The following is a 12960-nucleotide window of genomic DNA, read 5'->3' on the forward strand; positions in this document are numbered from 1 at the left end:
GTTTGAGGAGTGTGGAGGGGAGCCGAGTGTTGTGGAAAAGGGGGTGGAGGAGGAGGAAGAAGAGGGGGTAATCCACAGGGGGTGCAGACGATGGGGGCTGCAGCGGCAGGGAGGTCTGGGTGGGGGGAGGGGTGGGTGGCTGATCAAATCTGTTAAAGAATGAGTTCAGATCATTCACCCACTGTTGGTCCCCCACAGGTTGTTGGTTGGGCCCCTTGTGGCCAGACATGGCCTTGAGGCTCTTCCAGACTCCGCTGATGTTGTTCTGCTGCAGCTGATCCTCCATCTTCCTCCTGTAGACATTTTTCCCTTCCCTTATCTTCCTCCTCAGCTCCCTCTGCACAGTCCTCAGCTCCTCCTTGTTTCCTTCTCCTTGAGGAGGGTCTTTATCTCAGGATTGATCCAGGGTTTGCTGTTGGAAAAACACCGTACAGTCCTGGTGGGTATGGTGTTCTCCACACAAAAGTTTATGTAGTCCGTTATGGTGTCTGTGAGACCCTCGATGTCCTCCCCATGGGCATCACTGAACACTTCCCACACAGTCGAGTCAAAGCAGTCCTTAAGAGCCTCCTCGGCTTCATCGGACCATCGTTGCAGACAGAGGATATCATGGTTGTTGTCAGTAATTAATAATTGATGATTAGGCTTTTGTTGCTTAGTGACCGGGTTTTGAACAAAGCAAGTTTCATGGAGTGTTTTGCTTGTGAGAGTTGGGTAGGGTTCTTAGGTCGGAAGAATTTGCTGGGAGCCGATATGAACATAACTGGGACAAATGAAAAATAAGTTGGGGTTTTTTCTGGCTTTGTGATTGCGGTGTGAATGGGGCAGATAGTCTGTCACAATAGTCTGAATGGGGAGAACTGCGGCTGAGGGGATTAATGACAGGTGGGGCCTGTAAGGGAAGTAGGGAGTCTGATAAAAGATGACAGTCCACGGCTGTTTGAAACAGATTTTTTTTTTTACATTTTTGTCAACTCAGACTGTTTGAGGGCTGTATCTTTGATTCCCACATGAATGATAATACACGTAAGCATTGGTCTTGCACTGTTTTAAACAGCATTGTGAACATGTTCATCTATTCATTCACACAAACAGCAAAGACTCATATACTTCACACACCCATATTTTGTTACATTACATTACAGTCATTTAGCAGACGCTTTTATCCAAAGCGACTTACAATCAGTAGTATATTACATATCATTCACCCATTCACACACTGATGACAGGCTACCATGCAAGGTGCCACCATCAGACTCTAACTAACATTCATGCAACATCCAGTCCACACCGATGGCAAGCCTTCGGGGTTAAGTGTCTTGCCCAAGGACACATCGACTGCCGAAGCCGGGTATCGAACCACCGCCGAAGCCGGGTATCGAACCACCGACCCTCTGATTGGAGAACTACCTTGCTCTCCACTACGCCACAGCCGCCCCAGTGTTTGCATTTGAATAATGCAGACAGCAGAGGCAGAGCAGACACCATGAAACACAGGTGTGATTACAAGCCATATTGCACATGGCAATGGAAAGGGTTGAGATGAGTGGATTGTCCTGATGATTGACCGACCTACTCAGATCAGCAGGGAAACAGGTGGTATTTATTGTTATGGCTTTATCACACTCCTGTTTGATTTTGACACCAAATTGTGTTTTGTCATCAACTTCTAGATGCCCAAGCCTGGGGGCAGTGGAGGGCCACCCGGGAAGGACAGCAGTGGCATATGTCGAAGCAGTAGCATCAGCAGTGGGAATAGTGGGTCTGGAGGCAAGATGCTGTCCCTGTCATCCATGAGTGAGAGTGTGCACAGTGGCCTGAGCTGTTTCTTGTCAGAGCAAGCACTGGAGCAGGAAGAAAAGCAGCAGCGCAGTAGCCAGTTAGCAGAGTTTCAGCGGCTAAGAGAGGTTCGTGCAGCTGCTCAACTAAAAAATCTGGAGGATTTCCTTAAAATGAACCATGTTTCACTCAGGGACAGCATGGCTTATTCCACTGGCATGATATACAGGTAAGATGAATATGTATGTATTTAGGCAGGGTATCCTCATACAATGCTTCTTGTAAAACCTTACAAAAAAGTTACTTCTCATTTTTGTGATCTATCTATCTATCTATCTATCTATCTATCTATCTATCTATCTATCTATCTATCTATCTATCTATCTATCTATCTACCATTTTGTCTGCTTGCACAGCGACAAGCACAGCATCAGACACCTGATCCCAACTTCCTCTTTAGTGCTGAATATGCAATCTAAAAGTTCATCATGATAAGCCCTTTTCTGCATTTACAACTTGGCCAACAATTGCCGTTTCTGCTCCTCTCCTATTTCCCTGCAAGATCTAATTGATCTGGTGGGGAATATGAAACCTTACTCAAGCCATGTTGATATTATATTTAAACATATTTTTATGTTTAAAAATCTACATGGCTCTATTTTTCCATACCTAGTTTATATTATAAAGAGATGAGATGGGTTTGTGTCCCAGCTTATTTGAAGTGTTTCAGTAAGTCTAGAAAAAAACAGTGGAGGGCCACCCGGGAAGGACAGCAGTGGCATATGTCGAAGCAGTAGCATCAGCAGTGGGAATAGTGGGTCTGGAGGCAAGATGCTGTCCCTGTCATCCATGAGTGAGAGTGTGCACAGTGGCCTGAGCTGTTTCTTGTCAGAGCAAGCACTGGAGCAGGAAGAAAAGCAGCAGCGCAGTAGCCAGTTAGCAGAGTTTCAGCGGCTAAGAGAGGTTCGTGCAGCTGCTCAACTAAAAAATCTGGAGGATTTCCTTAAAATGAACCATGTTTCACTCAGGGACAGCATGGCTTATTCCACTGGCATGATATACAGGTAAGATGAATATGTATGTATTTAGGCAGGGTATCCTCATACAATGCTTCTTGTAAAACCTTACAAAAAAGTTACTTCTCATTTTTGTGATCTATCTATCTATCTATCTATCTATCTATCTATCTATCTATCTATCTATCTATCTATCTATCTATCTATCTATCTATCTATCTATCTACCATTTTGTCTGCTTGCACAGCGACAAGCACAGCATCAGACACCTGATCCCAACTTCCTCTTTAGTGCTGAATATGCAATCTAAAAGTTCATCATGATAAGCCCTTTTCTGCATTTACAACTTGGCCAACAATTGCCGTTTCTGCTCCTCTCCTATTTCCCTGCAAGATCTAATTGATCTGGTGGGGAATATGAAACCTTACTCAAGCCATGTTGATATTATATTTAAACATATTTTTATGTTTAAAAATCTACATGGCTCTATTTTTCCATACCTAGTTTATATTATAAAGAGATGAGATGGGTTTGTGTCCCAGCTTATTTGAAGTGTTTCAGTAAGTCTAGAAAAAAACTGAACATGGTCCATCCCTTCTCAAAAACTATAGGCCTATATCTAAGCTGCCATTTATCTCCTAAATTGTGTTCTTTCAGTTGGGAACTTTGGTTGCGTATGGTTGCTATGATATAAAATACATTAAGTGAAAATGTTGGCAAAAGATAAAGTACTTGTTCTGGATGAATTGAAGGCTGAAACATGTATGAGAGAGAGGACTAACCCGTCAGTCTCTGTGTGTTCATGAGATTTGGTGGGCAAGGAAACATCTGGTTAATTAGGCTACAATTATTTTGTTCAAAAGCTGTAGTTGATGGAGCTAGTTCAAAGAGTTCATCTGTGGTATTTGTCCCACCCCTCCTCCACTGTGATTGAATGGCTGGGTCACCTGTGCAATTTTTTTAATTGATTTTTCTATTTCATGGTTTTATTTTCCTGAAAATATTTTCTTATCTTGTAAAGCACTTTGTGAATCTTGCTCTTTGAAAGGTGATATACTAAATGAACGTGTTATTACCTAATATGCTCACAATAACAATGTTAACATGCAGTTGTCTAGCAGGTATAGTGTTGACTATGCTCTTCGCCGTCTTATAGCTTGTTAGTACAGTTAAAGGGAAACTTCTGTATTTTTCAAACTGGACCATGTTTGCCTATTTTTTGGTGTATATAGATGAGCATGTGTGCATGTATGCATGCAATGTTCAGCAGGATGTGCCATTTCATGTTCTGTAACATTGGTTAGGAGTTACTGATATAAAAAGAGGTCAAATTGGGAGAATGTTTGGTGGAGTGGGGATTTTCTTAAATTGCCACTTGTGTTTGATGATCAATAGCAGATGTATTAAAATCCCAACCAATTATGATATTATGGCTGGAACATTTAATTTGACTACTCAGCAGGAGACAGCGGTAGGGGGTATAGACTGTGAGCTCACTGGTAGAGCAGGGTTGTCCTTCAATCAAAAGATCGGCAGTTCGATCCCAGGCTCCGCTAGTCCATGTCGATGTGTCCTTGGACAAGAAACTTAACCCAAAATTACTCCTGCAGGCTGTACCAGCGGTGTACGAATTGGTATGAACATAGCTAGTCCTGATGGGCAGGTAGTCACAATCAGAATCAGAAGCTGTTTAATGCCAAGTGCGTTACACATACTAGGAATTTGGCTAGGTGATTAATTGGTGCATACAGTAAATAACAAACACAGTGAAATAATAAAGACATAATTTAAAAATAGAAATATGAAAATATACAATAAAATATGGTAAACAAGTAAACAAATACGTATAAGGACGTATCTCAACTCTGTACCAAATCAGGGAAGAAGAACGGTTCCTTGATTCCCTGGTTACAGTGGGTGCCGCTGCTACTGCCTCAGCTGAACCCGAGCTGGACTCGACCATTCCGATCGCCAAACATTTGGAGGACCTCTGGCTACAGCAGGGTGCTAAACCAAAGACATTGACTAGCTCCACTCCTGGTCAGGCGCCCTGGGCCGTAGTTGGCAGAAATAGCACGTGATTTTCAGCTCACAAACCGGTACAGCATCCTGGATGAGTAGGACTTTCCCCCGCTGACACGGGATTGCCACCGCCACAACTTCTCACAGCCATCATCTCAAAGCACAACAGGTCCCCCAGCTCCAGCGGCGCCACACGGCTACATGGTCAACCACACCGGCCACCGATAAAAGCAGGTTCCCTCAGAGCCAGCTGGCGGACGCCCCGCAAACTGCAACCACATCTTCTCATCACAAGCAGGCACGGCGGACTGCATCTCTGACTACACGGCGGACTAAATCCCTGGCACGCCAGACTACGTCTCTGATTGTTGGGGATTCCGTCGTCAGACACATCAGATCTAAATCTGCAGTCACCTATTGCCTACCAGGAGCCAACATTTTAGATGTCATGCAGCAGATTCCTTGTCTTCTCAGCAAACACCCCAACCTCCACAATGTAATCATCCATGTTGGCACAAATTACACCACCATGCAGCAATCTGAAATTTTAAAACAAGATTTTATCCGTCTTTTCAACAAACTCAAACTGTGGAAAGCCTGTGTTCATTTCAGGGCCTATCCCCACGCTAGGCCGATGCTTCAGACGATTTAGCTGGCTGCTCTCTCTTCACACATGGCTGAAGTCAGTCTGTCCATCACACGATCTGTTTTTTATCGAAAATTTTAATATTTTCTGGGGAAGAGCCTCCTTCTATAGCAGAGATGGCATCCACCCGAGCTTCCATGGCACAAGGGCACTTTCAGCAAACATCTTTTATTCAGTCGCTACAGTCAAACCTTGCTGACTGCCCGACAATAGCTCCCCAACATTTTTGGACTACACACCGGTCCCTAATTGCTCTCCCTCATCCTTAGTGACCTCTTCACCTCCAGTTCATACTACTAGCTCACCCTGCTGCCCAAATACTTCCTATGGCAATTTAGTGCTAAACCCCAGTGCGCTCCCAATATCAGATGAATACAGTCCTGCAATCTTGCCCATAAATGTCGTGATCAGGGAAAGACATAACAGAGTGCTATCTACCTGCACAGCAACCCATTCAAATGTGATATTGATTCCCTGCCAGCAACCATCTACCTTAGACCCTAAAACTAACTCTATAAAACTAGCCCTGTTAAATGTAAGATCTCCAGAAAATAAACCATTCTTTATTAATGATCTTATTATTAATCATAAACTAGATTGTATGCTCTTAACTGAAACATGGCTAGATGTAAACAGCAAAGTCCACCGGATTAAAACTACTATCAGTCGGTGAGGCAGGAAAAGAGAGGGGGCGGATTCGCTACAATCTACTCCAAATATTTTAACTGCACAAAGGTGGACCTTGGCAATTTTTCATCCTTTCAATATCTTGCCCTTGTTCTCAAGGAGCAAGCAGTACTCATCTTAACAATTTATAGGCCCCCAAAACAGCTATCCTTATTTCTTCCAGAATTCAGTCAGCTGGCTGCTCTTATAATCACCAAATATGACAGAATAATTTTAAATGGAGATTTTAATATTCATATTAATAACATACATGACCCTAAACCCATGGATTTTATGAACCTACTTGAAAGCCTTGAAGTTACCCAATATGTAACAGAGGCCACCCATCAGAATGGCAACATCCTCGATTTGGTCATGTCAAAAGGCCTAGCTGTTGATAATGTTTCAGTAACTCATATCCCCGTCTCTGATCATTACTGTATATTTTTTGACAGTGTTGCACATATAGCTAGGACCACAGATGAGCGTCTGGTCCAGAAACGACTGTTAGATGCTGCAGCTCAAGATAAATTCTCTGAGCTCATGATTTTCTCCGATCCCTTGGGTACAACCTGCTCACTAGATGAAATGGTCACTCCTTTCATTAACCACCTGACTAACACACTGAACAAAGTTGCCCAACTGAAGACTAAAAGGAAAGCATGCATTAAAACATCTCCTTGGATAGACAACACTATCCATGAGCTCAAGAGACTATGCAGAGCAGCAGAAAGGAAATGGACGAAATCAGGACTGGAGGTCCACCATAGCATCTACAAAGAACACATAGTAACCTACAATAACACCATACAGTCCGCAAGAAGGGCTTATTTTTCTAAGATAATAACAGAAAATAAAAAGAACTCAAGAACATTGTTTTCTACCATTGACAGACTGCTGAATCCCGCGCGTGCAAATTACTTTCTAAGCCAAGCCCTCAAATGTGAAGAATTTGCTATTTTTTTCAACAACAAAATCACTAATATCAGAGCTAGCATTGCGAAACCTGCAGACAAATCAGGTATTCAACCTCATCAAAGGCAACCATGAGTAAATTCACCAGCATCTCAATCCCAGAACTCTGTAAAATCGTTAATCTGAGCAAACCATCGTCCTGGTGTCTTGACCCCATTCCTTCTCGATTCTTCCAGAAAGTTTTCAATAGCATCTCAAACCCAATCCAGAAAATTATTAACGCATCCCTTGAAATTGGAGTCTGCCCTGAGGCCTTCAAAACCGCTGTTGTTAAACCACTACTGAAGAAGTCAAATTTAGACTGTGAAACCTTGAGTAATTATAGGCCCATATCAAACCTTTCATTTTTAAGCAAGATACTCAAGAGTTGTTTTCCACCAGATAAATAATTTTTTAAACGATAACAACATCCTAGAAAAATATCAATCAAGTTTTCGAGCTAACCAGAGCACAGAGACTGCACTCACAAAAATAGTCAGTAATCTGAGACTTAGTACTGATGCAGGTAAGGTCTCAGTTCTGGTTTCTCTTTGACACCATTTGACACGGTAGACCATGAAATTACTTTAAACCAGCTTGAGAACCGGGTTGGCCTAACGAACTGTGCTCTAAACTGGCTCCGAACATACATCACAGGAAAACAATTTTATGTTCGTTTTGGGGAATGTGTCATTAACATGACATAACTTCCGGTGTTGCACAAAGGAGCTGCCTTGCCCCTCTCTTGTTCTCACTTTACATGCTCCCACTGGGTGATATCATCAGGGAACATAATGTTAGCTTCCATAGCTACGTTGATGATACACAATTGTATCTGTTGAGCCAAATAACAAAGATGCCTTAAGCCCCGTAACTGCCTGCCTATCAGAAATTAACACCTGGGTGAACAATAACTTTCTTAAATTAAATAATGACTAGACAGAAATTCTTTTAGTTGGCCCAAAATCCAATAGGGATGTTTTACTGGAGAAACTTGGTCATCTAACTCATCTAATCAAACCAGAAATAACAAGTCTGGGGGTTATCTTAGACTCTGACTTAAGTTTTCTGCCCCATATTAAAAAAGTGACCAAAGTGTCATTCTTCCATCTCAGACACATTGGGAAAGTGCGACCTTTACTGACCCAGCAAGATGCAGAAAAATGAATGCACGCCTTCATATCAAGCAGACTAGACTACTGCAATGCACTTTTTACTGGTCTTCCTATAAAAAATATTGATAGGCTACAACTCATCCCAAATTCTGCTGCCAGACTGCTAACAAGAACAAAAAAGAGAACGCATCACTCCAGTCTTGGCTGCGCTGCACTGCACTGGCTGCCTATAGCTGCCAGAATTGATTTTAAAATCCTCTTAATTGTGTACAAAGCTCCAAATGGCTTAGGACCAGCCTACATCACGACTCCCTGTTGCTCTATGTTCCTACACGAACACTTAGATCCTCCACTGCTGGTTTCCTAGCTCCTCAAAGCCTCTCGAAAAAGAAAATTGAGGATGCAGCCTCTTTCACTTAGGCTCCCAAACTGTGGAACAGCCTACCCCAAAACATTAGAGAGGCAGCCTCAGTTGACACTTTCAAGAATCATCTAAAAACACATCTATTTCGCCAAGCCTTTCTTTCATAACAGCGCTTAGGTGCCCTCCACATAGTCCCAAAACTATCCTTCAGATGATCTTTTATGTACTTAATCACTTTTATGTATATACATTTTTATTCATTTATTTAATTATTGTTTTTTCTAAATGTAATATGTTTTTCAGTTTTATTCATATGCTGACATTTCATGGACTGTGCTCTGTACAAACATGTTATTCTGTTACTATTTTTATTTATTTATTTGATCTATTTTTATCTTTTACTTTATATATTATTATTATTATTATTATTATTATTATTATTAAATTAAATAAGAGTATGTTAAAACAGGTATATTATATTAGTAAAGTGTCAAGAAAGAAATGTAAACTGTAAGAGATTGTCCTTGTTTTTATGGTGTGAGGTCTTGGTCGTGATGGACCGCAGCCTCCTGCCAGAGGGAAGTGCACCAGCATTGTCTTTGGCAGGCTGGACTTCTTCAGCTGCCGCAGGATGTACATCCTCTGCTGAGCCTTTTTAATGATGGAGCTGATGTTCAGCTCCCACTTGAGGTTCTGGGTTATGGTCGAGCCGGGTTAGCAGAAGGAGTCCACGGCGTCGACGAGGGAGTCCCACAGGATGATAGGGGCAGGTGGGGATGTGTTCTTCTGGTAATCCACAACCATCTCCACTGTCTTAAGAGCGTTGAACTCTAAATTGTTCAATCCGCACCAGGTCACCAGATGGTCAATCTCCCACCTCTAGGTGGACTCATCCCCACCAGAGATGAGTCAAATGAGGGTGGTGTCATCCGGAGCTTGACAGACTAGTGTCTGGAGGTGCAGCTGTTGGTGTACAGGGAGAATAGCAGAGGGGAAAGAACGCAGATTTGAGGGGAACTGGTACTGATGCTCCGGAGACTGAGGGTACATCCCAACTCTCTTATTTGTCATCTCCTCGATCCTCGCTTGAACCGGAAGTCTTTCTGTGCTGCCATATTGACGGCCGTCCCAAAGCTCTTATTTCGGCTCTGAGGAGCGAGGAGCGAGGAGGGATCTCTGTTTGTTGATTCACAAACAGGATCCTGGCGTAGGTTCCTGAGGATTCCAGACGCTGGAGGATGAAATAAAAGGCCATGTTGCTGTTGGCTCTGTGAGCGAACTGCAGGCGGTCCAGGAGTGGATCGGTGAGGGTTTTGAGGTGTGACAGGACAAGGCGCTCAAAAGACTTAATGATCACAGAGGTCAGGGCGACGGGCCTGTAGCCATTAAGTCCTGTGTTTGTTGTTTTTTGGGGTATAGGGATGATGGTGAAGGCCTTGAACCAGGCTGGGATGTGGCATGTCTCCAGTGAGGTGTTGAAAATGTCAACACCTCACTGTTGTGGATGAATGGGTGTGAATGGGTGAATGATGACATGTAGTGTAAAAGCCCTTCGAGTGGTCGTAAGACTAGAAAAGCGCTATACAAGTACAATTACCATAGAGCCATTTGCTGAATGTAGCCTATATGAAAAACAACAGCAGAAAATCAAACAAGATTTCCCCTTTACTGCACTTGATTTAAAATTGAATATATTGATAATCTGATGCTTAATGATTTGCTGTTCTCAATGGTTATTCTTTTTGTCAACAGAAATCTAGGCAAATCGGGACTGAGGGTGTCCTGTCTTGGATTAGGTGAGTGTGACATAAACATGCATGCCCATCTACAATGACAATTAGACTATCAACGTCAAAGTCAACTTTATTGTTATTCTGCCATGTGTATAGGACATATCGAGGATCAAAATGCTGTTAGTAATACTAATTTGGATAGTTCGTTTACAAAAACTTTTATAGATTATTTGTAACATTTCAACAGTTTATTAGTCGAGATTCAAAAATTCAACTGTTTACTTATTTTTAGATGTTTTACAGCTTACCTATCGAGTTGTTAAACAACTACAGGTTCTCCCAATATTTTAGTTGAACTACTCACTCAGCCTATGCATTAAAAATGTTCTACAAACATTTAGTAAACTATTTTAGTAATCATTGTTCAACATTCTAATGCTCTAGTAATGTTCAACAGTGTCTACAAATGTTCAACGGAAGCTTTAACTTACATGTTCATACACTGGTTGAGTAAACTTTTTTTTAAATTCCCTCACTGTGGAGTGACAAGTTTAATTAGTAACTCACCATTAAGGTGCTTATAAAACAAACCATAAATGGACAATTACCCCATTTATACATTGCATTCTTACACCTTAGCTTTTACCACAGACTTTAACATGAAGTTGATTATAACTAGCATGACCAGCAAGCATCTGAAGATATTCATTTGGACTACCCAAGTAAGGTGAAACCACTTGAGAGTCCACAGGCTATTTATTACCACTACCAGCAAGAAAACATTAATGGGAGAAATGATCAGAAACACAATGATGTTTTTTATCTGTTCACACCCTGCACCGGGGTAATTATAGAGAAGAAGTGAAGATATGGAATAAGGGAGTAACAAGTCACATCTTACAAAGAACTTATACTGTAGGTACCCAGTAGTTTTTTATTTTACCACTGGGTACTTTATTATTAAGATAAAATAAGATAATCCTTTATTAGTCCCGCAGCGGGGAAATTACAGGATTACAGCAGCATAGAGACATTGTAAAAAAAACTGTATTATAAATAAGTAATAAAAGTACTAAACAGGAAAGAATTATTCAATAAGTAAAAACTAATTCAATAAAATCAAATCCACAATAACTAAAAAATATTGAATATACAGACAAAGTAATTACTCCTCTATTACTACAGGCTTAGTATGATCTACTGAGCTATAATATGGCTGTTTGGAAGGAACTTTGAGAGAATCTATATTGCAGTTATTTTATTCCAGTCCTATTGTATTATTATTATTATTATTATTATAGGGTACAGTATGACAGTGTGACTTTGGTTTGGCCTGTGTGCACAATTATTAGGCAAGCGAATATGTTGACCATATCATCATTTTTATGCATATTTTCCAACTCCAAGCTGTATAAACTTGAATGCCTATTGGATTTAAGCATATCAGGTGATGTGTATTTGTGTAATGAGGGAGGGTGTGGCCTAAGGAGATCAACACCCTATATCAAGGTGTGCATAATTATTAGGGAGCTTCTTTTCCTCAGGCAAAATGGGCCAAAAAAGAGATTTAACTGACTCTGAAAAGTCAAAAATTGTAAAAAAGTCTTTCAGAGGGATGCAGCAATCTTGAAATTGCTAAGATATTGGGGCGTGATCACAGAACCATCAAACGTTTTGTTGCAAATAGTCAACATGACAGGAACCCATTATCCTCCAGTGCTGTCATATTCCAGAACTGCAACCTACCTGGAGTGCCCAGAAGTACGTAATGACTGGGCCAAGAAATTTCTGAAGACAGATTTTTCAAAGGTTTTATGGACTGATGAGATGAGAGTGACTCTTGACGGACCAGATGGATGGGCCCGTGGCTGGATCAGTAACGGGCACAGAGCTCCACTTCGACTCAGACGCCAGCAAAGTGGACGTGGGGTACTGGTATGGGCTGGTATTATTAAAGATGAGCTAGTTGGACCTTTTCGGGTTGAAGATGGACTCAAAATCAACTCCCAAACCTACTGTCAGTTTTTAGAAGACACTTTCTTCAAGCAGTGGTACAGGAAATAGTCTGCATCTTTCAAGAAGACCATGATTTTTATGCAGGACAATGCTCCATCGCATGCATCGAAGTACTCCACTGCGTGGCTAGCCAGTAAAGGCCGTAAAGATGAAAGAATAATGACATGGCCCCCTTCCTCACCTGACCTAAACCCTATTGAGAACTTGTGGGCCCTTCTTAAATGGGAGATTTAAAGTGAAGGAAAACAGTACACCTCTCTGAACAGTGTCTGGGAGGCTGTGGTTGCTGCTGCACAAAAAATTGATCGTCAACAGATCAAGAAACTGAGACTCCATGAATGGAAGGCTTATGACTGTTATTGAAAAGAAGGGTGGCTATATTGGTCACTGACATTTTATTAACACTAGTTACTTTAAAAAATAGAGATGTTAATGCCAACTTGCCACTAATGCTAGAGAAAAGATACATCCTATAGATCCATCATAAAAAACCTCAGAATCCAAAGGAGCCAGACATGTGGGGGGCCGACAAAACCCCACAAGACAGACCAGGTTGACAATGCACACAGTCACCACATCACACCTCCACATGCAGCAATTATAGAAGAGCAGCAAACAAGCAAGCACAAAAGCACAAAGACTTGAAAAA

The 12960-nt window shown here is 41.6% G+C and overlaps 1 protein-coding gene across 1 annotated transcript in view; it reads left to right on the forward strand.

Moving 5' to 3' along the window:
* The first annotated feature begins 1673 nt into the window (after window positions 1-1673).
* The window catches only part of LOC129099604 (voltage-gated potassium channel subunit beta-2-like), a 57718-nt gene continuing 46431 nt past the window's right edge, over window positions 1674-12960 (forward strand). Inside the window, exons 1-2 of the mRNA XM_054608900.1 lie at window positions 1674-2008; window positions 10315-10358. Of these exons, the coding sequence (XP_054464875.1) occupies window positions 1674-2008; window positions 10315-10358 (379 nt within the window). The remainder of the gene's footprint in view (window positions 2009-10314; window positions 10359-12960) is intronic.

The sequence above is a fragment of the Anoplopoma fimbria genome, chromosome 12 (assembly GCF_027596085.1).
Source record: "Anoplopoma fimbria isolate UVic2021 breed Golden Eagle Sablefish chromosome 12, Afim_UVic_2022, whole genome shotgun sequence".
Classification (NCBI taxonomy): domain Eukaryota; kingdom Metazoa; phylum Chordata; class Actinopteri; order Perciformes; family Anoplopomatidae; genus Anoplopoma; species Anoplopoma fimbria.